The following is a 25,172-nucleotide window of genomic DNA, read 5'->3' on the forward strand; positions in this document are numbered from 1 at the left end:
TACCTTGTAAAATCTGGGACAATTGAACCCCTCCGTTGATTTGGGTTGAAAAACGTCACCGGAGAAGGCTGATGTGGCTAGGGGGAGTGTGACCTGTCCGTTTAGGTTGCTGAGCTGGAGGGGATACTAAAAGTTGAAGGACAGATCGATCCCTCACCCACAAAACGACGTCGTCCCCTTCCCTGAGCCGATTTCACATATTGTTATTCCCATAACACCCAGAAGCCACGCCTGTAATTACTGAAAACCCTACCTGAAGACAAACAGTTTCTTTCTCCCTCCAAAAAAAAAAGAACGTCTTCAACTTGTTGAGAAGGTGTTGTGTGCTCAGTGGACGTTGCGGGTGGCGAAGGATTTGACAGGCTTCGTCTTGCAAGAAGCTGCCTTCTGCTACAGAGGTAAGGGTATTAGTCGAATCACACTGTCCGTTCTTGTTTAAGTCTTTGGTAGAATATAATGCATGGGGTTGGGGTTAGTGATGATCGCTTGCTCTGTTTCGGGGAAAAGACTGGAAAAAATTCTATAGGGATTTAACTGATTTCAAATTCTCAGGCACTTGATCTAGGGTTTAATGTGTGATTGCTATATCTGTGCGTAATGCAGATGGTTGATATATATGCTGTACCTGTTTTTTACCATGGAGGGCATTTTGGTAGAGGACCCGGTGACACTCTTGAGTATATTGGTGGGAAGGTTGAAAAATTTCCAGAGATGAATTTGGATTTTGTAAATTTTGGGGATTTGGTTACACTATTCAAGGGTCTGGGCTATGCAACATACATGGCAGTCTATTGGTATGACCCAACCAGTAATGATCTTGAGTCTGGACTGCACATACTGAGAGGGGATGCTGGAATCAATGAAATGCGGGAGAACAAGTTGAGGAACTCAAATATCAACGAGTTCTATATTTACTTCGATCACGCTGTTGATGAGCCACAGATTGTGGAAGTAGAAGCTGCTGCAGAATAGGGGCCGGAAGAATTTGATGATGCAGTTGATGTGGACAGTATCATGCGGGAGCTTCAGTCATCACCATCGACAGCAGGGGATGGGAATGGTAGTGGGGAGGATGACTTGTATAAACCTCCTCCGAATGGTACTAAAACTGGTTCTGATGATGACTCATCTAGTTGTGATAAGGAGAATGATCTGATGAAGAAAAGAAGCACTGTGAAAGGAAAGGAGAAAGTGATGCCAAGAAGAAGGGTCACTGTCAAGGAAGGGCCAGGGACAGAGTCAAGTGGGAACAAGAGAGGTGCTGGGAGAAAGACTGCAGGTGCTGCCAAGCCCAAAGGAACTGGGCCTAGTGCGAGGCCCAAAAGAATCAGGCCCACAGCGAAGCCCAAAGGAAGTGTTCCTCATCACAAGCCCCAAAAAACTGGTGCTGCTGTGCATGCTGAAGAAGATGTTCCATCTGTGCAGCCCAATGACAGGCCTCCAATAGGGCTCTATATGAATGAGGAGGAATCAGATGATGATGACCCAGTTTATGAGTATGCATCTGAGGACCTTCACACACCAGTGTCCTCAGAGGATGAGGGAGACAAGCATGAGTTTCCAGTGTTTAATGAAGACTATGGATTTGGAGAGGGGAGATTTGAGGTGGGTACCAAGTTTGCAACCATAGATGGCTTCAAAGAGGTTGTGAAAGATATGTTCATAGCTGAGGGGAGAGAATTGTTGTGGATAAAGAATGATAAGGAAAGGGTAAGAGTTGCATGCAGAGGTGAAAACTGTCCATGGTTGGCACATCTATCTTACAACAAGACACTGCTATGCTTCCAGGTTAAGACTTACAAGTCTGAGCACACATGTGCAAGAGATCTGGGTAGTAATGCTGCTGATCAACACTGGATCAGTAAGAAGGTGAAAAAGCGAATGGGAAGTCAACCTCATATGACAACTAATGAGGCAACTGATTTCCTCAGGGAAGAGTTTAACTTAGTTGTGCATCCGAAGATGGTATATAGGGCAGTAAAGGAAGCCAAGGAAAGGCTAGTAGGAAACGAAAAAGAACAGTATGGAAAGCTCAGGGAGTATGGGATGGAGATTCTCAAGAGTAATCCTGGGTCAACAGCAAGAATTGATGTGAAGCCTATCCCTCAGTCCCTTCCTGTCTTTGACAAGATGTATATCTGCTTCGAGGGCTGTAAGCAAGGCTTCAAGAGTGGATGTAGGCATTTCATCCATCTAGATGGGGCCTTTCTTAAGACATACCATAGAGGTCAGTTACTATCAGCAGTGGCACAGGATGCCAACAATCAGTTCTATGTTGTGGCATTTGCGGTTGCAAGATCTGAGACGAAGGAGTCATGGAAATGGTTCCTGACACTACTTCAAGAAGACCTGGGTGATGCCTCCCAATTCGGTTGGAACTTTATGTCCGACCAACAAAAGGTAACAATCTTGCTTTCCTTTATGTGCTTAGTTGTGGGTGTTGATAGACTTAGCCTATAATCTGCTTAGTTGTTGATGTTTAGGAAAATAGCCTATAATCTGTTCATATCTTGTTGTTTATTGAATTAGCATATAACATGTCTAGATGTTGGTGTTTATTGAGTTACCCTATTTGCTGTTTATATTTTGGTGTTTATTGACTTAGCTTATAATGTGCTTAGTTCTATAGTTTGTTAGGGTAGCCTATAATGCTGTTTAATTGTTGGTGGAAATGAGTAGGGCCTGCTGCCAGCCTTAAAAGAGGTAATGCCAAAGGCACATCATAGAAACTGTGTCATGCATATATGGAAGAACTTTATTAATAGGTTCAAAGACATGCACATTAGAGACATTGTGTGGGAGTGTGCTAGGTGTACAACTGAACCAGAATTTAAGGAGAAAATGGATAGGCTGAAGGGGGTAAACAATGCGGCATGGGAATATTTGATGAAATTTGAACCTACCACCTGGGTTAAAGCCTATTTTAGTCATGGATCCAAGGTGGATAACCTGGCTAATAATATGTGTGAAGTGTTCAATGCAAAGGTAGTAAAATACAGAGTAAAACCTGTTTTGACAATGTGTGAGGAGATTAGGTGCTACTTAATGAGAAAGATGACCAAGCACATTAGATTGTTAGAACACCATAGGGGTAAGTTAGCACCAGTTCAAGAGAAAAGGTTGCAGATGAAGATAAAACCAAGCAGTAGGTGGATAGCTGAGTGGGTGGGGGACAATGAAAGAAAAAGGTTTGAGGTCACAAGAAAGAAGACGAAAGTGGACGTGGATCTAATCAAGCACACCTGTTCATGCAACACCTGGCAATTGACTGGTAAAGAGTTTAAGCCCAACTAATATGTTTTGGTCGTATGTAAAATTATGCTTTTTTACATGTAACTTTTGCTGTTTATGCAGGCATGCCGTGCATACATGCTATTGCTGCTATCAGAAAGAGGCATGACCAGGTTGAGGATTACGTGCATCCATGGTTGTGTATAGAGTCCATTCACAAGACATATGCACATTGCATCAAGCCCGTTCTGAGTGAAGAATTCTGGACCACAACTGAGCAGCTGAGGCCTGCCCCACCACCTATCAAACGGCCTATTGGGCGGCCAAAGGTGCACAACCGCAACAAGGACCCTGCTGAAGCTCATATTCAAGGAGAAAAGCTGAAAAAGAGCTTCCAGGTTACATGTAGCAAGTGCAACGAGAAAGGGCATAATTATAAAACTTGTAAAGGAGCTCCAAGCAACCCGAACTGGAAACCAAAGAAGAAGAAACCCAAGAAGACAGTTGACAACTCACAAGCTCTGGTGCTGCTTCCCCTTTCACAATCAGCCCCTCAACCAGAGGTAAGCCGGCACCCAAAAATGCTTTAGACCTCATTTGGTAAAGCACTAATCAGCCCCTCCATTTTATGCTTCTTATTATTAGTCAGTAATACAAAATTGATACTGCTTAAGCACTAATTACCCCATTTGGTTACATTGCTGTGTCTTTCTTACATAGGATCAAAATCAATCACAGGGTCAAACATTGGGTGAACCTATTGCTGGGGAGGCAGCTGGGTCTGCACCAGTTCCTGCACCATTTATGGCCCAACCTTCAGCTCCAGTACAGACTCCATTCAGACCTCCATCCCAGCTGCCAAGAATGGACCAACCAGACTCCAATGCTGCTGCACATACTTTCAGACCCAAGCAACCAATTGTTCGACCACCAACAAGTGCAAATCCACCACCAAATCCAACACCACACACACGAAAAACTCCAACCAGCAGGGGACCCTCGAAGGAGACCATGAAAGCAGCTACCAGTGCCACAAAGAGAATTCTCAAGCCTCAGAAGAAGTGAACAAGGCAGCATGATTTCTGTGTGTTTTTTTTTGGCTAGTTATTAGCATGACATTAGACAATGCTTATTAGCAAAGTAATCTTGGCAAACTTGTTTACATGCCAACCAGAAATTATCATATTTTGGAGTTAACTCATGCTGTTTAGCTATGTTTTGGATTAAATCAGATACAATGTCATTATAACATTTTGCTTTAAATCTATCCAGAATTACTATCTTGTTTAATGCTTGGAATAATGTCTTAATGTTCTAAATTATATGCATACAGCAACAAAGAATTCCAAAAAAAAAACATACATACAGCAACCACAACTAATTCCATGTACATCAATCATTTTTGCATCAATTCCATGTACATCAACCATTTTTACATCAACCATTACAACCAACTCCATGAACATCAATCATGTTTACACCCTAAACATACATACAGCAACAACAACAACTACTACACCAATCACAATTATATGCCACAAAGTCAATTTTTTTTGGCTTTCAATAGACAACAGCTTCCTCTCCAACTCTTCTACTTTTTTCTCAATATCCTTATTTCGAAGCAGCTGTTCTTCAATGGCTACTCTATCAGCTTCATCCACCGCACCCAAGGCTTCAAACTCGACGGCCCTAATTTTTTTCAAATGTTCATCCAGCCACATAAAGTACCGGCAATACGGTTCTTTAGCCTGGAACAAAATTTCAGTGAATCACTCATTAACACCCAGCACACTATAAGCCAACTACTGTAAAAATCGCTCACTTACCTTGAACAGTGGACACCCAAGAAACACTCTATTAGGGTTACTAGTCGTTCTTGACTTGTACATAATGGCGTAGACGCCACAGTAACACTTGGGCGCAATCGCAACTCGCTCACATCCTCCTGGCACAGCACATGAAGATCCCCTCCAGGTCTTGTGCATGAAGAGCTCCCTTCACTCATCATGGACGATCGCAGCATCAACACCCATGTCTTCCTCCAAGGTTTTCGATCAAATAGGGCTCAGGGAAGGGGACGACGTCGTTTTGTGGGTGAGGGATCGATCTGTCCTTCAACTTTTAGTATCCCCTCCAGCTCAGCAACCTAAACGGACAGGTCACACTCCCCCCAGCCACATCAGCCTTCTCTGGTGATGTTTTTCAACCCAAATCAACGGAGGGGTTCAATTGTCCCAGATTTTACAAGGTGAGGGGTTTAAAAGTATTTTCAAATCTTAAGGGACGAAAATGTCCAATTTTAAAAAGGTCAGGGACCGATATGTCTTTTAAATAAAATAAAATCATTAATTACCGAAATAAATAATTTTAAAAATATTTACCGATTTGTGTTTTCAGTCATATCTCGTTTACACTGTAAGTGAGATGATATTGCGTGTATCTCGTTTATAGTGTAAACGAGATATGACACATTAACTGGGTCTATCTCGTTTATACTGTAAACGAGATAGACTGGGTCTATCTCGTTTATATTGTAAACGAGATAGATCATTATCTCGTTTACACTGTAAACAAGATAAGACCGAACGACGCCTATAAGTATAAGTCCTTTACAGCCTGTTCCCCACTTTGACCTAGTCAAACTCTTTCTCCCCTCTTTTAACCGTTTCCTACCATATTTGAATCCGATACGGTGATGGCACGCCAGGCGGGGAACGACGGGGACATCAACAGACTAAACGAGACGTCGCATTATGCCGGGGCGACCGACTTTGAGGTTAGTGGCATTATGTTCGGTTAATCTAAGTATGTGGACATTGTTAGGGTAGTCTCGTAGTGAGAAGCACTGAGTAAAATGCTTTAGGGGTTGGACTGTATGATGAATTTAGAACAATATTTGCTTGCGTAAGATTTGTATGACTTAATTAGGATTTGCTTACCGACATAAGTAATTTAGAGACAGCTATGGAGTAGACACATGGTAGTATGTTCCTAAGTAGTAGTTGTACTTTATTCTTAAGTAGAGTAGAAAAATGTATTATTATCTCTTTATAGGTTAAAAATTTATTTTTCATTCCGCAGAGGCCTCGCCTTCTACTGCCCCGGCGAGTCAGCCATACCCTTCTTCTACCGGACAACATCGTCCTGTATCTGGCTGAGGCCGAATTCGGCGACACGGTGCCGCTCAGGGACTTCACATTTGACAATTCCTTGATTTTGGCACTCGTGGAGCGATGGCGTTCGGAGACGCACACGTTTCATCTCCCTCAATCCCTGCCAATGAAGATGAAGAGAATATCGATGCCATGGATAACGAGGTTGCTCGCAAGCTTTCCTCCTATACTGCCCCCAAATCTCTGCTCAAGGAGATTCCCGGTGCTGATGACAGCGGCAACGAATTGGGGTTCAGGAAGCCGCAGAAGATTACCGACAGGGAGGGTGAGTACCACCAAAGGAGGCTCAAGCAGGTCATCTCGCCGGAGCGCCACGATCCCTTCTCTGCTGGCGAGAAGACACCGGACCCCTCCGTCAGGATCTACGCCAATGTCATGAGGGAGCAGGCACTGAAGAGGGAGAAGGAGGAGACCTTGAAGGCCATTGCTAAGAAGAAGAAGGAAGAGGAGGAGGCTGCTAAGTAAGAGAGTGCTACTCATTAGCAAGTGCTTGTTTGCGTCCATTGATTAAGATATCACCTGTCTGTTTTTCTTTTGAATTCAACCTACCTGCAATATAATTTGAACATGGAAATTAAGGCCTTAACTTGGAAGTTCTTCAGCTTTTGAAAAGGTTTGTTTTGTTGATATAATTATAATCGCTCTATGTTGCAGCACATTTTATGTTGGCTTCGAAACTAAAGAAACTCATATTTGCCTCTATTTCTATTTATTAAGAGATTTGAGAAAGTTTAGAGGGCTAGCGTTTTTATTAAAATTTGGCTAGTACTTAACCGACAAAAGAAAAGTGAGTAACTCTACACTATTAGATGTAATTTCACACCATTAAAAATACTAATGATGGCTAATTGATGGCTACAAATCACGAAACCTGCTGACCTCTAGCACGTACTCCTCATATGGCTAATTGATGCCTACGTACACACGGGAAACCTGTTGGGGGTGCCTTCGTGACTTTGGTAGGTGGTACAACACGGAGACATGGGCCATGGTGGAGCAGCTGCTTGGTGCCAGGCCTCCGGTGGTGGCACAGCAGGCGGCACAGAGGAAGGAGTCTTTCATGCTGAAGCTGGTTTGGTTGCATGATCGTGTCCACCAGATACCCCCGACCGACGATCTTGAGACCCTCCGACAGTATGCCCAATGCTACATTATGTTACTAATTGGAGGGTATCTGTTGACAGACAAGTCCAACAACCTGGTGCACGTACGGTGGCTACCTCTTCTCCGAGACTTTGCATAGTGCAGGGCGTTATCATGGGGCTCTGCTGTGCTGGCTTGGACTTACTAGTCACTCTGTTTGGCAGCACACGGGGCATCACGGACATCACCGGAGGCATTTCGCACAGGCAGGGAGGTTGGCATCGCGGTGGACCATCACCAATCAGCTCCTGCCCAAATCTTCTCCTGGATGCTGCAGATATCACTGGCATCTGGCTCCTCATACGGGACGGGCCTTCGGCTAGGCAGCCAGTACGCGACACCCCCTCCTATGACTATGGCATGTACTTGACCCAGTCCCAGCCTCAGGTGACCCCACCGATAGCTACACACCCGTAGACTCAACTTCAGTTACACCAGTTTGCCACAGGTCCATCGTCAGGAGGGATGCAGTCGTATCGTCCTCAGATGCAGTAGGATCCGGCAGCCGCAGGCCTAGATCCTCGACCGACTCGACCTCAACGACAAGCTCAGCCTCCCCCATGTGGCACTAGGAACAAGCACCACTACCAGGATCCACACCAGAGATATTGATTGTAGTATTGTATGTACTATAGTTGGATTAAGCTTATGTATGTATATTTTATTATTTCAAAGTATGGTATGTACATTTTGATTTTAATTGGATTGCACTTTAGTGGTACTTTATTTGTGTATATTGTTATTTTTATTGGTTTTTTTTCTTATGAGCATTTATGTTTATGTTATTGTTCCTTTCAAGGAAAAAAACCAACATATCATAAAGTGACAAGCTCGTCATTAAACCTTTCATTAGAAGTTACAATATTTCACGTCCATTGTTACTACAACATTAGATAACACACTACATTAAAAAAGGACCAACATATGCCAACTTTGGTATACATACAAGCCTAGTACGACCTACACATCTCCCGTGGGCTGATTAGGATATCCCCTTCTAGTATGACCGTATTGCCTACACAGGCCACACCGCTTTTCATGTCGCTCAGTCTCGTCCATGTCATTCCAGAATTTGGTGGACACGGGCCTTCTAGTTGCCTTCCGACGCATTACTGGGTTAGGACACAGTCTCGTCCCATGCCACTCCATCCACATCGACTTGTTTGGGATAGGGGAAAACTCTATCTCGTACACCTTGAAAACAGCTTCCTATTTGTACACAGGATGCACATATGGGGCCCACTCAATGCTAGCAGCGGCACACCCAGTTAGTGCGTGTCGGAACGAATAGTGGAGGGATTGGAATAAGCCACAGTCACATGTGCCCTCCTATAGCCAAACACGGAAGGAACCGCCCCCATCCCTCAAACGGCTCAAGCTCCTCCACAACAAACACCGATGCCCGCCTGTCGCAGTGAGTGACACGCATCTTCGGTATCCCTTCTCTGTTCTTCTCAATGGTGGCCAATAGTCTCTGTGAGAATCGGCATCCAGCAGGGAGCTGTGGCTGTGCCTCTCTATCCTTCGTCACGAATAACTTCTGTAATCTCCTGTACGTGATGCGCACAATGACAGAAATCGGCAAGTACCGGGTGTCATTCAACACTACATTGATGCACTCGAACAGATTTGTCGTCATGTGACCAAACCGACGCCCGCTGTCACAATGTTGTAGCCAAATCTCCTTCCTGAAATGACCAGCCCAGTCAACCATCGTAGGCGAGACTCCTCTTAACGCATCCATGTACCACTCGTAACCGGCCTTGCTTGGACTATAAGCAGCGTTAATAAGGTACCTCTTGCCCTCGGCTGACTTGAACCGGGTCATGAAGTTCACAGCCATGTGTCTTATGCAGTAAGCATGGTAGGCTCTTGGGGGATGTCAACCACTGTCATCGGAGCTAAGCGTGGCCTTAATAGCCTGAAATCTGTCAAAGATAACCAGCATGCCATCTTTTGGGGTGACGTCACGTCTCATATTAGTTAGGAAGAACGACCATGACTCGGTGCTCTCGGACTCCACAATGGCAAAAGCAATAGGCAGGACGTTGCTATTCCCATCTTGCGCCACCGCAATAAGCAACACACCATCATACCTGCCATACAGATGCATACCATCTACAGAGACAAAGGGCTTACAATGCTGGAAGGCTTCGACACATGACGGGAAAGACCAAAATACCTTGTCGAACATACTGCAGTCACGTACCAGGAGGTGTCTATCATAGAATGGTTTGACGCTTAGGTCACAAATGGTACCAGGAAAATAGCTCTGCAGTGCCTGAAGCAACTTAGGAACCTTATTGTACGACTCTTCCCAATCCCCATAGATTTGTGCAATTGCCTTCTGCTTGGCCATCCACACCTTTCTGTAGGATGGTTTGAAGTGATAGCTTGCTTGGACTGCACCTTGCAAAACTGGAATGCTTACAGAGGGGTTGGACTGAATCAACGGCAAGATGACCCGGCAGATCAGGCTGCTGTCTAGCTGACGATGGCCTTGAGACATGGTGGGTACTAGACAACTATGCACTCCACCCACCCTCCGAACCTCCCTGAACACAACAACACAAGATTGCTTTAGCCATGTCGTACAGCTACTTAGTCTATCGTATAAAAGTAATGAAAGGCACAGGTAAACTTAAGCTTACCAGTATCCAAGGTTCTGTCAAAGGGCCACACGGAGGCTCCATTGACACCCATTATCAGCTTGATGGCACTGCACATGGTACTTTAACCGGTCCAATTCGATCACTTAGTACTTCGCACTCCTCCGAATACTATAGTTCTTCACACCCTGAAGCACTGCCTCTCAACTTCTAAACTTGTGACTGATCCGAAACTCTACACCACCGTCTAGGTTGTAATCCTCTTCACCCGTGTCAAGAAACAGAGTCCTCTCATGCATAGTGTCCAAATCCAGACTGTAATAGTGAGACGGAACTGCCAAAAGCGCCGGTATTGCAGGGGTAGAGCAGCTTGGTAGCTTGCAAGGCTCATAACCTTGAGGTTGCGAAGACGGGATTTGAACCCGTGACCTCAAGGTTATGAGCCTTGCGAGCTACCAAGCTGCTCTACCCCGCGGTAAAGAGAAGAATTGACAACTAATGCACAAACAATGATTGAATGTGACCCCTTTATCATTTTGTACAAATAGAATAAACTTCGAATATGGAATTCAAAGGTATCAAATAGAAAATGATACTATGAATCATAGAACTATAAATCCAAAAACAGATAAAGCACCTAAACTATAATAGGAACTTATGTACCAGAACAATGGTATCTCCAATTATAGCCCCCCAGTGAATGTCTTCGTAGAAAATATTATTTCTTGGAATTGAGGTTTATTCGTTTTTAAGTAAGCACGTAATTCAACGAGAAATTTCCTTACCTGTCCAATGTGGAGTGATGAGCGGATAATTTATACGCTTTTTGGCATTGTTTTTAGGTAGTTTTTAGTAAGTTCAAGCTACTTTTAGGGATGTTTTCATTAGTTTTTATGTTAAATTCACATTTCTGGACTTTACTATGAGTTTGTGTGTTTTTCTGTGAGTTCAGGTAATTTCTGGCTGAAATTGAGGGACTTGAGCAAAACTCTGAAAAAGGCTGACAAAAGGACTGCTGATGCTGTTGGAATCTGACCTCCCTGTACTCGAAATAAATTTTCTGGAGCTACAGAACTCCAAATGGTGCGCTCTCAACGGAGTTGGAAAGTAGATATCCAGAGCTTTCCAGCAATATATAATAGTTCATACTTTATTCGGGATTTGATGACGTAAAGTGGCGCTCAACGCCAAGTACATGCTGCTGTCTGGAGTCAAACGCCAGAAACACGTCACAACCCAGAGTTGAATGCCAGAAACACGCTATAACTCGGCGTTCAACTGCAATAAAAGCCTCAGCTCGTGGATAGATCAAGCTCAGCCCAAACATACACCAAGTGGGCCCCGGAAGTGGATTTATGCATCAATTACTTACTTCTGTAAACCCTAGTAGCTAGTTTATTATAAATAGAACTTTTTACTAGTGTATTAGACATCTTGGGACGATTAGTTCTCAGATCATGGGGGCTGGCCATTCGGCCATGCCTGAACTTTTCACTTATGTATTTTCAACGGTGGAGTTTCTACACACCATAGATTAAGGGTGTGGAGCTCTGCTGTACCTCAAGTTTCAATACAATTATTATTATTTCCATTCAATTCTCTTTTATTCTTATTCCAAGATATACGTTGCACAACAACTTGATGAATGTGATGATCCGTGACACTCATCATCATTCTCACCTATGAACGCGCGTTACTGACAACCACTTCCGTTCTACTTTAGGCCGGACGCATATCTCTTAGATTCCCCAACAGAATCTTCGTGGTATAAGCTAGATAGATGGCGGCATTCATGGGAATCTGGAAAGTCTAACCTTGTCTGTGGTATTCCGAGTAGGATTCTGGGATTGAATGACTGTGACGAGCTTCAAACTCCTGAAGGCTGGGCGTTAGTGACAGACGCAAAAGAATCAAGGGATTCTATTCCAACCTGATTGAGAACCGACAGATGATTAGCCGTGCTGTGACAGAGCATAGGACCATTTTCACTGAGAGGATGGGATGTAGCCATTGACAACGGTGATGACCTACATACAGCTTGCCATGGAAAGGAGTAAGAAGGATTGGATGACTGTAATAAGAAAGTAGAAATACGAGAGGAGCACAGCATCTCCATACGCCTATCTGAAATTCCCACCATAGAATTATATGAGTAACTATTTACTATTTTATTTTCTGTTTATTATTTATTATTATTCAAAAATCCATAATCAATTTTAATCTGCTTAACTGAGATTTACAAGGTGACCATAGCTTGCTTCATACCAACAATCTCTGTGGGATCGACCCTTACTCACGTAAGGTATTACTTGGATGACCCAGTACACTTGCTGGTTAAGTTGAACGGAGTTGTGTCCACATATAGTCAATAGCCATTAAATAAATCTCATGCAAATACAAAGAGGATCACAATTTCGTCCACCAAGTTTTTGGCGCCGTTGCCGGGGATTGTTCGAGTATGGACAACTGACGGTTCATCTTGTTGCTCAGATTAGGTAATTTTCTTTTCAAAAATCTTTTTCAAAATTTTCTTTTCTTTTTCGTTTTTCCAAAAATATTTTCGAAAAAAAATTAATAAAAATAAAAAAATCATAAAATCATAAAAATAAAAAAATAAAAAAATATTTGGTGTTTCTTGTTTGAGTCTTGAATCAACTTTTAAGTTTGGTGTCAATTGCATGCTTTAAAATTTTTTCTTGTATTTTTCGAAAATTCCATGCATTCATAGTGTTCTTCATGATCTTCAAGTTGTTCTTGACAAGTCTTCTTGTTTGATCTTGATGATTTCTTGTTTTGTGTTGTTTGTTGTTTTTCATATGCATTTTTCGTTTGTTAGAGTCCATGCATTAAAGATTTTTAAGTTTGGTGTCTTGCATGTTTTCTTTGCATAAAAAATTTTTCAAAATTATGTTCTTGATGTTCATCATGATCTTCAAAGTGTTCTTGGTGTTCATCTTGACATTCATAGTGTTCTTGCATGCATCTTGTATTTTGATCCAAAATTTTTATGTTTTGGGTCATGTTTGTATTTTTCTCTCTCCTCATTAAAAATTCAAAAATAAAAAAATCTCTTTTCCTTATTTCCCTCTAAATTTTTGAAATTTTGGGTTGACTTGGTCAAAAATTTTTAAAAATTAGTTGTTTCTTACAAGTCAAGTCAAATTTTCAATTTTAAAAAAATCTTATCTTTTTAAAAAAATCTTTTTTCAAAAATCATATCTTTTTCATTTTTTGTTATTATTTTCGAAAATTTCAAAAATCTCTTTCAAAATCTTTTTCTTATCTTTATATATAATTTTCGAAATTACACTAACAATTAATATGATTGATTCAAAAATTTGAAGTTTGTTACTTTCTTGTTAAGAAAGGTTCAATCTTTAAGTTCTAGAATCTTATCTTGTAGTTTCTTATTAGTGAAATAAGTAATTTCAAATTTTTGAATTAAATCTTTTTATCTTTTATCATATCTTTTTCAAAAATTTTATCTTTTTCAAAATTTGATTTCAAAATATCTTATCTAACTTCTTATCTTCTTATCTTTTCAAATTTGATTTCGAAATCTTTTTCAATCAACTAACTAACTTTTTGTTTGTTTCTTATCTTTTTTAAAACCACCTAACTACTTATCCCTCTCTAATTTTCGAAAATATCTCATCCTTTTTCAAAAATCTTTTCTAATTAATTAATTGTTTTAAATTTTAATTTTAATCTTATCTTATCTTTAATTTTCGAAAATACTAACCTCTTTTTCAAAATTATTTTCGAAATTCTCCCTCTCTTTTCTTATTTTATTTAATTATTTATTTACTAACACTTCTCTTCACCTCTCTCCATCTAAATATCCGAACCCACTCTTCTTCACTCTTCTCCCCTTTCTTCTTCTACTAACATAAAGGAATCTCTATAATGTGACATAGAGGATTCCTCTTCTTTTCTTGTTTTCTTCTCTTTCATATGAGTAGGAACAAGGAAAAAGGCACTCTTGTTGAAATTGATCCTGAACCTGAAAGGACTCTGAAGAGGAAACTAAGAGAAGCTAAATTACAAAAATCCAGAAACAACCTTTCAGAAATATTAGAACAAGAGAAGGAGATGGCAGCCGAACCCAACAACAATAATGCAAGAAGAATGCTTGGTGACTTTACAAAACCAACGTCCAAATATGATGGAAGAAGCATCTCCATTACTGCCATTGGAGCAAATAATTTTGAGCTGAAACCTCAGCTAGTTGCCCTAATGCAACAAAACTGCAAGTTTTATGGACTTCCATCTGAAGATCCTTATCAGTTTTTAACTGAGTTCTTGCAGATTTGTGAGACTGTTAAGACAAATGGAGTAGATCTTGAAGTCTACAGGCTCATGCTTTTCCCTTTTGCTGTAAGAGACAGAGCTAGAATATGGTTGGATTCACAACCAAAGGATAGCCTGGACTCCTGGGAGAAGCTGGTCACGGTCTTCTTGGATAAATTCTTTCCTCCTCAAAAGCTGAGCAAGCTGAGAGTGGATGTTCAAACCTTCAAACAAAAAGATGATGAATCCCTCTATGAAGCTTGGGAAAGATACAAGCAGCTGACCAAAAGGTGTCCATCTGACATGTTTTCAGAATGGACCATATTAGATATATTCTATTATGGCCTCTCTGAATTTTCGAAAATGTCACTGGACCACTCTGCAGGTGGATCCATCCACCTAAAGAAAACACCTGCAGAAGCTCAAGAACTCATTGACATGGTTGCAAATAACCAATTCATGTACACTTCTGAGAGGAATTCCGTGAATAATGGGACACCTCAGAGGAAGGGAGTTCTTGAAATTGATGCTCTGAATGCCATATTGGCTCAGAACAAAGTGTTGACTCAGCAAGTCAACATGATTTCTCAAAGTCTGAATGGATGGCAAAATGCATCCAACAGTACTAAAGAGGCAGCTTCTGAAGAAGCTTATGATCCTGAGAACCCTGCAATGGCAGATGTCAATTACATGGGTGAACCTTATGGAAACACCTATAATTCATCATGGAGAAATCATCCAAATTTTTCATGGAAGGATCAACAAAAGCCTCAACAAGGCTTTAACAATGGTGGACGCAATAGGCTGAGCAATAGCAAGCCTTTTCCATCATCTTCTCAGCAACAGACAGAGAATTCTAAACAAAGCACTTCTAATTTAGCAAATTTAGTCTCTGATCTGTCAAAAGCCACTTTCAGTTTCATGAGTGAAACAAGATCCTCCATCAGAAATCTGGAGGCACAAGTGGGCCAGCTGAGTAAGAAAGTCATTGAAACTCCTCCCAGTATTCTCCCAAGCAATACAGAAGAGAATCCAAAAGGAGAGTGCAAGGCCATTGATGTAATCAATATGGCCGAATGCACAAGGGAGGAGGAGGACAAAAATCCTAGTGAGGAAGACCTCCTGGGACATCTCTCAAGCAAGAGGGAGTTTCCTATTAAGGATCCAAAGGAATTTGAGGCTCATATAGAGACCATAGAGATTCCATTAAATCTCCTTCTGCCATTCATGAGCTCTGAAGACTATTCTTCCTCTGAAGAGGATGAAGATGTGACTGGAGAGCAGGTTGCTCAATATTTAGGAGCTATCATGAAGCTGAATGCCAAGTTGTTTGGTAATGAGACTTGGGAAAGTGAACCTCCCTTGCTCATTGGTGAACTAGACACCTGGATTCAGAAAATTTTACCTCAAAAGAAACAAGATCCTGGCAAGTTCTTAATACCTTGTACCATAGGCACCATGACCTTTGAAAAAGCTTTATGTGATCTGAGGTCAGGGATAAATCTTATGCCACTCTCTGTAATGGAGAAGCTGGGGATCATTGAGGTACAACCTACCTTGTTCTCATTACAATTGGCAGACAAGTCATTGAGACAAGCTTATGGAATAGTAGAGGACGTGTTAGTAAAGGTTGAAGGCCTTTACATCCCTGCTGATTTCATAATCTTAGATACTAGGAAGGAAGAGGATGAATGCATCATCCTTGGAAGACCTTTCCTAGCCACAGCAGGAGCTGTGATAGATGTCAATAGAGGTGAATTAGTCCTTCAATTGAATGGGGACTACCTTGTGTTTAAGGCACATGGCCATCCCTCTGTGACAAAAGAGAGTAAGCATGAAGAGCTTCTCTCAGTACAGAGTCAAGAAGAGCCCCCACAGTCAAACTCTAAGTTTGGTGTTGGGAGGCCACAACCAAACACTAAGTTTGGTGTTAAGACCCCATATCCAAACTCTAAGTTTGGTGTTGGGACTATACAACATTGACCTGATCACCTGTGAGGCTCCATGAGAGCCCACTGTCAAGCTAATGACATTAAAAGAGCGCTTATTGGGAGGCAACCTAATTTTATTTATCTAATTTTTATTTTATTTTATTTTATTGTTATTTTGTGTTTTATTAGGTACATGATCATGTGGAGTCACGAAAAAAAATATAAAAATTAAAAACAGAATCAAAAATAGCAGAAGAAAAATCACACCCTGGAGGAAGGACAGACTGGCGTTCAACGCCAGTAAGAAGCATCTGGCTGGCGTTCAACGCCAGAACAGAGCATGAATCTAGCGCTGAACGCCAGAAATAAGCAACATTCTGGCGTTTAAACACCAGGAATGTGCCTTGAGGAAAGTTGGCGCTGAACGCCAGTAACAAGCATGGAACTGGCGTTCAACGCCAGAAACATGCTTCACATGGGCGTTGAACGCCCAAAACATGCTTCACATGGGCGTTGAACGCCCAGAACATGCTTCACATGGGCGTTGAACACCCAGAACATGCATCAACTCGGCGTTTAAACGCCAGAATGGTGTGCAAAGGCATTTTGCATGCCTATTTGGTGCAGGGATGTAATTCCTTGACACCTCAGGATCTGTGGACCCTACAGGATCACCTCAGGATCTGTGGACCCCACAGGATCATCTCAGGATCTGTGGACCCCACAGGATCCCCACCTAACATATTCTCCCCTCTTCCCAACAACTTCAATCTCTGAATCTCTCCTCCCAATGAACACTCTTCCCCATATCACACTTCCCAACAACTTCAATCTCTCTTCCCAATTACCACTTCACCACTCACATCCATCCACTCTTCCCCATAAACCCCACATACTTTCAAAATTCAAAAACACTTTCCCACCCAATCCCACCCTAAAATGACCGAAACTACACCCTCTCCCCTCCCTATATATACCCTTCCATTCTACTTCATTTTCACACAACACAACCCCCTCTTCTATACCTTGGCCGAAACCTACATATTTTCATCTTCTTCTTCTTCTCTTCTTTCTTCTCTTGCTCGAGGGTGAGCAATATTTTAAGTTTGGTGTGGTAAAAGCATAAGCTTTTTGTTTTTCCATTACCATCAATGGCACCTAAGGCCGGAGAATCCTCTAGAAAAGGAAAAGGGAAGACAAAAGCTTCCACCTCCGATTCATGGGAGATGGAACGATTCATCTCCAAAAGCCATCAAGACCATTTCTATGATGTTGTGGCAAAGAAGAAGGTGATCCCTGAGGTCCCTTTTAAGCTCAAGAAAAATGAGTATCCGGAAATCCGACATGAGATCCGAAGGAGAGGTTGGGAAGTCCTAACCAACCCCATGCAATAAGTCAGAATCTTAATGGTTTAAGAGTTCTATGCCAATGCATGGATCACTAGGAACCATGATCAAAGTATGAACCTGAGTCCAAATAATTATCTCACAATGGTTCGGGGGAAATACTTAGATTTTAGTCCAGAGAATGTGAGGTTGGCGTTCCACTTGCCCATGATGCAAGGAGATGTACGCCCCTACACTAGAAGGGTCAACTTTAATCAAAGGTTGGACCAAGTCCTTATGGACATATGTGTGGAAGGAGCTCAATGGAAAAGAGACTCCAAAGGCAAGCCGGTTCAACTAAAAAGACTGGACATCAAGCCTGTGGCTAGAGGATGGTTGGAGTTCATTCAACGCTCCATCATTCCCACTAGCAACCGATCTGAAGTTACTGTGGATCGGGCCATCATGATTCATAGCATCATGATTGGAGAGGAAGTAGAAGTTCATGAAGTCATCTCCAATGAAATCTACAAAATAGCCGAAAAGCCCTCCACCATGGCAAGGCTAGCTTTTCCTCACCTTATTTGTCATCTATGTTACTCAGCTGGAGTTATCATAGAAGGAGACATCCCCATTGAAGAGGATAAGCCCATCACCAAGAAGAGGATGGAGCAAGCAAGAGAGACCCTCCACGGATCTCAAGAGATGCATGAGGAAGCTCATCATCAAGAAATCCCTGAGATGCCTCAAAGGATGCACTTTCCTCCCAACAACTATTGGGAACAACTCAACACTTCCTTAGAAGATTTGAGCCATAATGTGGAACAATTAAGGGTGGAACATCATGAGCACTCCATCATTCTCCATGAAATAAGAGAAGATCAAAGAGCAATGAGGGAGGAGCAACAAAGGCAAGGAAGGGACATAGAAGAGCTTAAGGACATTGTTGGTCCTTCAAGAAGAAGACGCCACTAAGGTGGATTCATTCCTTGTTCTTATTTCTTTCTATTTTTTTATTTTTATGCTTCATGTTTATTTATGTTTTGTGTCTCTACTTCATGATCATTAGTAACTATGTCTTAAAGTTATGAATAATTCCATTAATCCTTCACCTTTCTTAAATGAAAAAAATGTTTTTAATTCAAAAGAACAAGAAGTACATGAATTTTGAATTTATCCTTGAATTTAGTTTAATTATATTGATGTGGTGACAATACTTTTTGTTTTCTGAATGAATGCTTGAACAGTGCATATTTTTGATCTTGTTGTTTATGAATGTTAAAACTGTTGGCTCTTGAAAGAATGATGAACAAAGAGAAATGTTATTGACAATCTGAAAAATCATAAAATTGATTCTTGAAGCAAGAAAAAGCAGTGAAAAAAAAGCTTGCGGAAAAAAAAAAGAAAAAGAAAAAGCAAGCAGAAAAAGCCAATAGCCCTTAAAACCAAAAGGCAATGGTAAAAAGGATCCAAGGCTTTGAGCATCAATGGATAGGAGGTCCCAAGGAATTAAAATCCAGGCCTAAGCGGCTAAACTAAGCTGTCCCTAACCATGTGCTTGTGGCATGAAGGTCCAAGTGAAAAGCTTGAGACTGAGTGGTTAAAGTCGTGATCCAAAGCAAAAAAGAGTGTGCTTAAGAGCTCTGGACACCACTAACTGGGGACTCTAGCAAAGCTGAGTCACAATCTGAAAAGGTTCACCCAGTTATGTGTCTGTGGCATTTATGTATCCAGTGGTAATACTGGAAAACAAAATGCTTAGGGCCACGGCCAAGACTCATAAAAGTAGCTGTGTTCAAGAATCAACATACTTAACTAGGAAAATCAATAACACTATCCGAAATTTTAAGTTCCTAGAGAAGCCAATCATTCTAAACTTCAAGGGAAAAAGTGAGATGCCAAAACTGTTTAGAAGCAAAAAGCTACAAGTCCCGCTCATCTAATTAGAATTAATATTCATTGATATTTTGGAATTTATAGTATATTCTCTTCTTTTTATCCTATTTGATTTTTAGTTGCTTGGGGACAAGCAACAATTTAAGTTTGGTGTTGTGATGAGCGGATAATTTATACGCTTTTTGGCATTGTTTTTAGGTAGTTTTTAGTAAGTTCAAGCTACTTTTAGGGATGTTTTCATTAGTTTTTATGTTAAATTCACATTTCTGGACTTTACTATGAGTTTGTGTGTTTTTCTGTGATTTCAGGTAATTTCTGGCTGAAATTGAGGGACTTGAGCAAAACTCTGAAAAAGGCTGACAAAAGGACTGCTGATGCTGTTAGAATCTGACCTCCCTGCACTCGAAATGGATTTTTTAGAGCTACAGAACTCCAAATGGCGCGCTCTCAACGGCTTTGGAAAGTAGATATTCAGAGCTTTCCAGCAATATATAATAGTCCATACTTTATTCGGGAATTGACGACGTAAAGTGGCGCTCAATGCCAAGTACATGCTGCTGTCTGGAGTCAAACGCCAGAAACACGTCACAACCCGGAGTTGAACGCCAGAAACACGCTATAACTTGGCGTTCAACTCCAATAAAAGCCTCAGCTCGTGGATAGATCAAGCTCAGCCCAAACATACACCAAGTGGGCCCCGGAAGTGTATTTATGCATCAATTACTTACTTCTGTAAACCCTAGTAGCTAGTTTATTATAAATAGAACTTTTTACTAGTGTATTAGACATCTTGGGACGATTAGTTCTCAGATCATGGGGGCTGGCCATTCGGCCATGCCTGAACCTTTCACTTATGTATTTTTAACGGTGGAGTTTCTACACACCATAGATTAAGGGTGTGGAGCTCTGCTGTACCTCAAGTTTCAATACAATTACTATTATTTTCCATTCAATTCTCTTTTATTCTTATTCCAAGATATACGTTGCACAACAACTTGATGAATGTGATGATCCGTGACACTCATCATCATTCTCACCTATGAACGCGCGTGACTGACAACCACTTCCGTTCTACTTTAGGCCGGGCGCATATCTCTTAGATTCCCCAACAGAATCTTCGTGGTATAAGCTAGATAGATGGCAGCATTCATGGGAATCCGGAAAGTCTAACCTTGTCTGTGGTATTCCGAGTAGGATTCCGAGAATCTGGAAAGTCTAACCTTGTCTGTGGTATTCCGAGTAGGATTCCGGTATTGAATGACTGTGACGAGCTTCAAACTCCTGAAGGCTGGGCGTTAGTGACAGACGCAAAAGAATCAAGGGATTCTATCCAACCTGATTGAGAACCGACAGATGATTAGCCGTGCTGTGACAGAGCATAGGACCATTTTCACTGAGAGGATGGGATGTAGCCATTGACAACGGTGATGCCCTACATACAGCTTGCCATGGAAAGGAGTAAGAAGGATTGGATGAATGTAATAAGAAAGTAGAAATACGAGAGGAGCACAGCATCTCCATACGTCTATCTGAAATTTCCACCATGGAATTATATGAGTAACTATTTACTATTTTATTTTCTGTTTATTATTTATTATTATTCGAAAATCCATAATCAATTTTAATTTGCTTAACTGAGATTTACAAGGTGACCATAGCTTGCTTCATACCAACAATCTCTGTGGGATCGACCCTTACTCACGTAAGGTATTACTTGGATGACCCAGTACACTTGCTGGTTAAGTTGAACGGAGTTGTGTCCACATATAGTCAATAGCCATTAAATAAATCTCATGCAAATACATAGAGGATCACAATTTCGTCCACCATGGAGGCAGGACGTGGCGGGCCGCAGTCGAAACGGGTGTCTCCGGAACACACTCATTCTCATCCCTAGCCTCATCCACTGGAACGGTGACATGAATGGGCGGTGGTGCGAGGGGTCGGTCGTCCTACACACAGGTCGAGTGTATGGAAGGACCACCGCCACTGTGTCCCACCTCTGCAGACAGCTCCATTACTTGCTCCACCATGATCCTCCCATGGATGTCGAACATCACTCGCACATGCTCGTCCCCTTGAAGTCGAAATAGTCGAAACCGAAAGACTCCGTTACCTATGGGGCCAGCAACCTATACGCCACCCATCCAATCTCCCTTGCTTCTGTGTCATCGAGCTTGTTCAATATCAAACTCTTTAAATCTGACAACGTATTCACACGCTGAGTGCGAAACAATATCAGATCCTCGCACTCAAATGTCACCCCGTTGTCGCCGTTTCTCATACGGCGATTAGGATACATGATGAGTCCATATTTTCTGATATATTTTGGCTTGATTTGAATGGATTTTAGCATATTAACTCACACTTAAGCACCAAAATAGCATACTTTTGTGTTTGATTATCAATTTGACCCTAAATGTGAAAACATGCAATTTTGTGCTTGAAATGAGCAATTTAATTTCACTTTTATTCCATTTGATGCCATGACATGTTTGTTGAGTGATTTCAGGCCTTGGAGGCAAGAATGAATAGCCAAAAGTGGAAGAAAGCATGTACAAAGGGAGAAAACATGAAGAAAACAAAGAATAAGCACACATTGGAGTGTGCGTGCGCACAACCTACTGTGCGTACGCACAAGAGCTACAAAACCATGTGTGCGTACGCACGACTCCCTGTGCGTACGCATAAGAAGAAAATAAGCAAGTGTGCGTACGCACACACCTGTGCATACGCACACACCTGTGCATACGCACAGGTCCCAGCGCGTGACTCATTTATTGCAAATTGCTGGGGCAATTTTTGGGCCTCCAGGGCCCAATTTTGGAACTTTTTGAAGCTGTTTGAGTGCTATATGAAGGAAGGCCTCACTCCATGTGAAGGAGGGGAGGGGAATTAGGGTTAGTTTAGCATTATGTAGGTTGTATTCTAGAGAGAGAAGCTCCCCCTTCTCTCTAGAATTAGGGTTTTTAGCTTAGTTTCCTTTTAATTTCAGCACTTTAATTCTTGTTTTAGTGTAGTTTCATTTATGTTTCCATGCTTTCTTGTCTTTATCTTCTTCATCTTCTTCATCTCTTTTGTTATTTTCTCTTTTATGTCAATTTTCATATTATGAACACTTTTGTTATTTTAATTCCAATTAATGCAAATTTATGTTTCCATGTCATTTATTGCTTTCTTTAGTTGTTATTGTTATTTTCTTGCTTTGGTATCTTTAGAATTTATTTTTAATGTATTTTAATATTATTTTATTTTCATGAACACCAAGTGTTTGATAAAATGCTTGGCTTAGTTTTTACTTAGTTTTTCTCCACTCTTGGCTTGAAATTGTTGGTTTTGGTGATCCTTGAGTCATTGATATCTATTCTTATTTGATACATTAGAGTAGTTAGTTGATTTGGCTTCCATTGACTCTATGTGACCCCTTAGTGTTGACATAGGACTTATGGATTGAAATCAAATATGCCTATTTAACTTATCCTCGATGTTAGGGTTGACTAAGTAGGATTAACTCTTCATAATCATCATATGTTTGTGGTCAATGTCTAGGATAGGTAACCTTAGCTCTCAATTACTTGCCAAGAGGTTTCTTGCACTTTAATTTTCCTAGCTTTGACTTTTATTGCTTTGGTGTTTAATTTCTTGCATGTTTAGTTTTCACACCCTTGGTTGAGACATTAGATGTTTGGGTGGAATTGAGTTGTGGATGTCCATTCCACATTGTGTGAGAATAGTTAATTGGTTTGGTTTCCATTGACGCTAGTCTTTCACTAAGTAATTAGTGAGTTGACTAGGACTTATGGATTGAGATCAATTACGCTTTTGACTAATTCTCAAGGAAGATTGACTAATTTGGATTGATTCCACACAATTGCCATGTTTGTGGTCCATAACTAGGATAGGAATCCTAAATTCTCCAATTCATGCCAAGAGTCCCTTTTTAGCATTTAATTTCCCTTTGTATTGCTTTTACTTGCTTTAACTTTTAATTTCTTGCATATCAAGTCACTTTCTTGCATGTTTACATTCCTTGCTATTTACATTTCTTTGTCTCCCCCATTTTCTCCTCATAGCCAATAATTGAACACTTAATTGCAACTCCTATGGAAGACGACCCGGGATTTGAAACTCCCGGTTATTTCGTATTGAACTTTAACATTTGATTAAGAGATTTCATTGTTGGTTTGGACTATGCTACCAACGAATTGATTCTTGTTTTGATTGATTCCAAACTATACAATAAATTCTCTTTATCAAATTTGGTGCCGTTGCTGGGGAGTTGCAATGGTGTAAAGTTATTGGCTATTGTAAATATGTTAATATGTAAATAGCTTGCTTGTTGGTTGTCTTTGTTTATGGTTAGGATTGGGATTCCAGAGGACATTGGATATTCTAGCATTGGTGGAGAAGTCAAGCACAAGCCACCATAGCAAGGGCCCTCCCAATTATCTAACTTAAAGACATTAAATAAAAGTGCTTGTTAACATTGTTCTAACTATTCTCTTTTGTATATATTTTGTGTTATTGCATGTTTGTTTGATTGGTTAGTTCATAATTAGTTAATTTTGAGGTTGGTAAGTTAATTTTGGTTTGGATAATGAAATTATGAGTTCTTGCATGTTTTGGTGTTGAGTTTTGATTGAACTAAGGCTCGGTACCTTAGATTTTGAAAATTTTTTTTTGGAAAAAACAGGGCATGTGCATGCGCATACACCTGTGCGCATGCACGCATCAACAAAAATTCACCTCCTGTGCGTACGCACCCATCTGTGCATATGCACACAAGCTATTATGCCCACTGTTCGCAGCGCCAGCACGCCTTGTGCGCGCGCATTCCCCTATTTTCTGCGACTTGTGCGTGCGCACCTGCTCGTGCGTACGCACACATGCCCTTTTTCACACTATCTGTGCGGCCGCACAGGATTGTGCGTCCGCACGCCAACTTGCAACCACTCTGGTGGGAGCGTTGGCACAGCCTGTGCATGTGAACCCCTGCCCCCTTACGCTCTTGTGCGTGCGCACGCACACTTGATCCAACCTGAAAAAGAAAAAAAAGAGAGTGTTCTGTGCATGCGCACGCACACGTCTTGAAACCTCCCCTGCCAACAGCGCACGCACGTCTTGTGCGTATGAACACCCCCAAATTTTGTTATTGTGCGTACGCACACATCGCGTTCTGGGTGTTAATAAGGAAATGTGCCATGTTACACCAGCCCCTTTCACACCCCTTCTTCCCTTCTTTTTTGCTCCTTCTTCTTCATCAACCCAGCCACCCAACCCTTCTTCCAGCGATCACCACGTCGCCGTCTGACCGCCGCCGCCGGCACCGGAACTACCACCACCACCGCCTCTCTTTCTTCTCTTTTCTTCTTTTCTCTTCTTTCTTTCTTCTTTTTCTTCTTTCTTTCTTCTCTTCTCCGGCGAAGTTCCACCGTCGTGAGCCTCACAGTAGCTAACACAAGTGCCACTGTTGCCTATCCCTTTCTTTTCTATTCTTTATCATTCCAATTTTCTTATTTTAACTTTAATTTTCTTTCTGTGCATAGTTGCTTCTTTGATTTTTGTTTTCTTTAT

At 41.4% G+C, this 25,172-nt stretch overlaps 4 protein-coding genes and 1 non-coding gene across 5 annotated transcripts; 2 read left to right on the forward strand and 3 right to left on the reverse strand.

Moving 5' to 3' along the window:
• The first annotated feature begins 287 nt into the window (after window positions 1-287).
• LOC130934451 (uncharacterized) lies at window positions 288-1,044 on the forward strand. Its single transcript, XM_057864018.1, has 2 exons — window positions 288-398; window positions 604-1,044. The coding sequence occupies exon 2, from the start codon at window positions 604-606 to the stop codon at window positions 970-972; it is 369 nt and encodes a 122-aa protein (XP_057720001.1). The 5' UTR covers window positions 288-398; the 3' UTR covers window positions 973-1,044.
• LOC130933605 (uncharacterized) lies at window positions 1,015-4,396 on the forward strand. Its single transcript, XM_057863227.1, has 4 exons — window positions 1,015-2,400; window positions 2,680-3,271; window positions 3,355-3,794; window positions 3,952-4,396. The coding sequence occupies exons 1-4, from the start codon at window positions 1,015-1,017 to the stop codon at window positions 4,294-4,296; spliced, it is 2,763 nt and encodes a 920-aa protein (XP_057719210.1). The 3' UTR covers window positions 4,297-4,396.
• Window positions 4,397-4,706: 310 nt separating this feature from the next.
• On the reverse strand, window positions 4,707-5,216 carry LOC130933606 (uncharacterized protein At4g04775-like). Its single transcript, XM_057863228.1, has 2 exons — window positions 5,058-5,216; window positions 4,707-4,979 (listed from the first exon to the last, which is right to left on the reverse strand). Exons 1-2 carry the CDS (start codon window positions 5,214-5,216, stop codon window positions 4,707-4,709), a joined length of 432 nt encoding a protein of 143 aa, XP_057719211.1.
• Window positions 5,217-9,429: 4,213 nt separating this feature from the next.
• Window positions 9,430-10,056, reverse strand: LOC130933607 (uncharacterized). The gene has a single exon (XM_057863229.1). The coding sequence runs from the start codon at window positions 10,054-10,056 to the stop codon at window positions 9,430-9,432; it is 627 nt and encodes a 208-aa protein (XP_057719212.1).
• A 501-nt stretch (window positions 10,057-10,557) lies between these two features.
• On the reverse strand, window positions 10,558-10,631 carry TRNAM-CAU (transfer RNA methionine (anticodon CAU)). The gene has a single exon. It is a non-coding gene; the product is annotated as a tRNA-Met (tRNA).
• Between the last annotated feature and the right edge of the window lie 14,541 nt (window positions 10,632-25,172).

Source organism: Arachis stenosperma, chromosome 6 (genome assembly GCF_014773155.1).
Source record: "Arachis stenosperma cultivar V10309 chromosome 6, arast.V10309.gnm1.PFL2, whole genome shotgun sequence".
Classification (NCBI taxonomy): Eukaryota; Viridiplantae; Streptophyta; class Magnoliopsida; order Fabales; family Fabaceae; genus Arachis; species Arachis stenosperma.

What these genes read in the sequence shown, in the direction of transcription:
- LOC130934451 (XM_057864018.1), top strand. Translation starts at nt 604, where the DNA reads ATGGTTGATATATATGCTGTACCTGTTTTTTACCATGGAGGGCATTTT.
- LOC130933605 (XM_057863227.1), top strand. Translation starts at nt 1,015, where the DNA reads ATGCGGGAGCTTCAGTCATCACCATCGACAGCAGGGGATGGGAATGGT. An exon ending in TTATGTCCGACCAACAAAAG is followed by an intron (nt 2,401 to 2,679) that starts GTAACAATCTTG and finishes GGAAATGAGTAG; the next exon opens with GGCCTGCTGCCAGCCTTAAA. An exon ending in AATCAGCCCCTCAACCAGAG is followed by an intron (nt 3,795 to 3,951) that starts GTAAGCCGGCAC and finishes TTTCTTACATAG; the next exon opens with GATCAAAATCAATCACAGGG.
- LOC130933606 (XM_057863228.1), bottom strand. Translation starts at nt 5,216, where the DNA reads ATGCACAAGACCTGGAGGGGATCTTCATGTGCTGTGCCAGGAGGATGT. An exon ending in TTGGGTGTCCACTGTTCAAG is followed by an intron (nt 4,980 to 5,057) that starts GTAAGTGAGCGA and finishes ATTTTGTTCCAG; the next exon opens with GCTAAAGAACCGTATTGCCG.
- LOC130933607 (XM_057863229.1), bottom strand. Translation starts at nt 10,056, where the DNA reads ATGTCTCAAGGCCATCGTCAGCTAGACAGCAGCCTGATCTGCCGGGTC.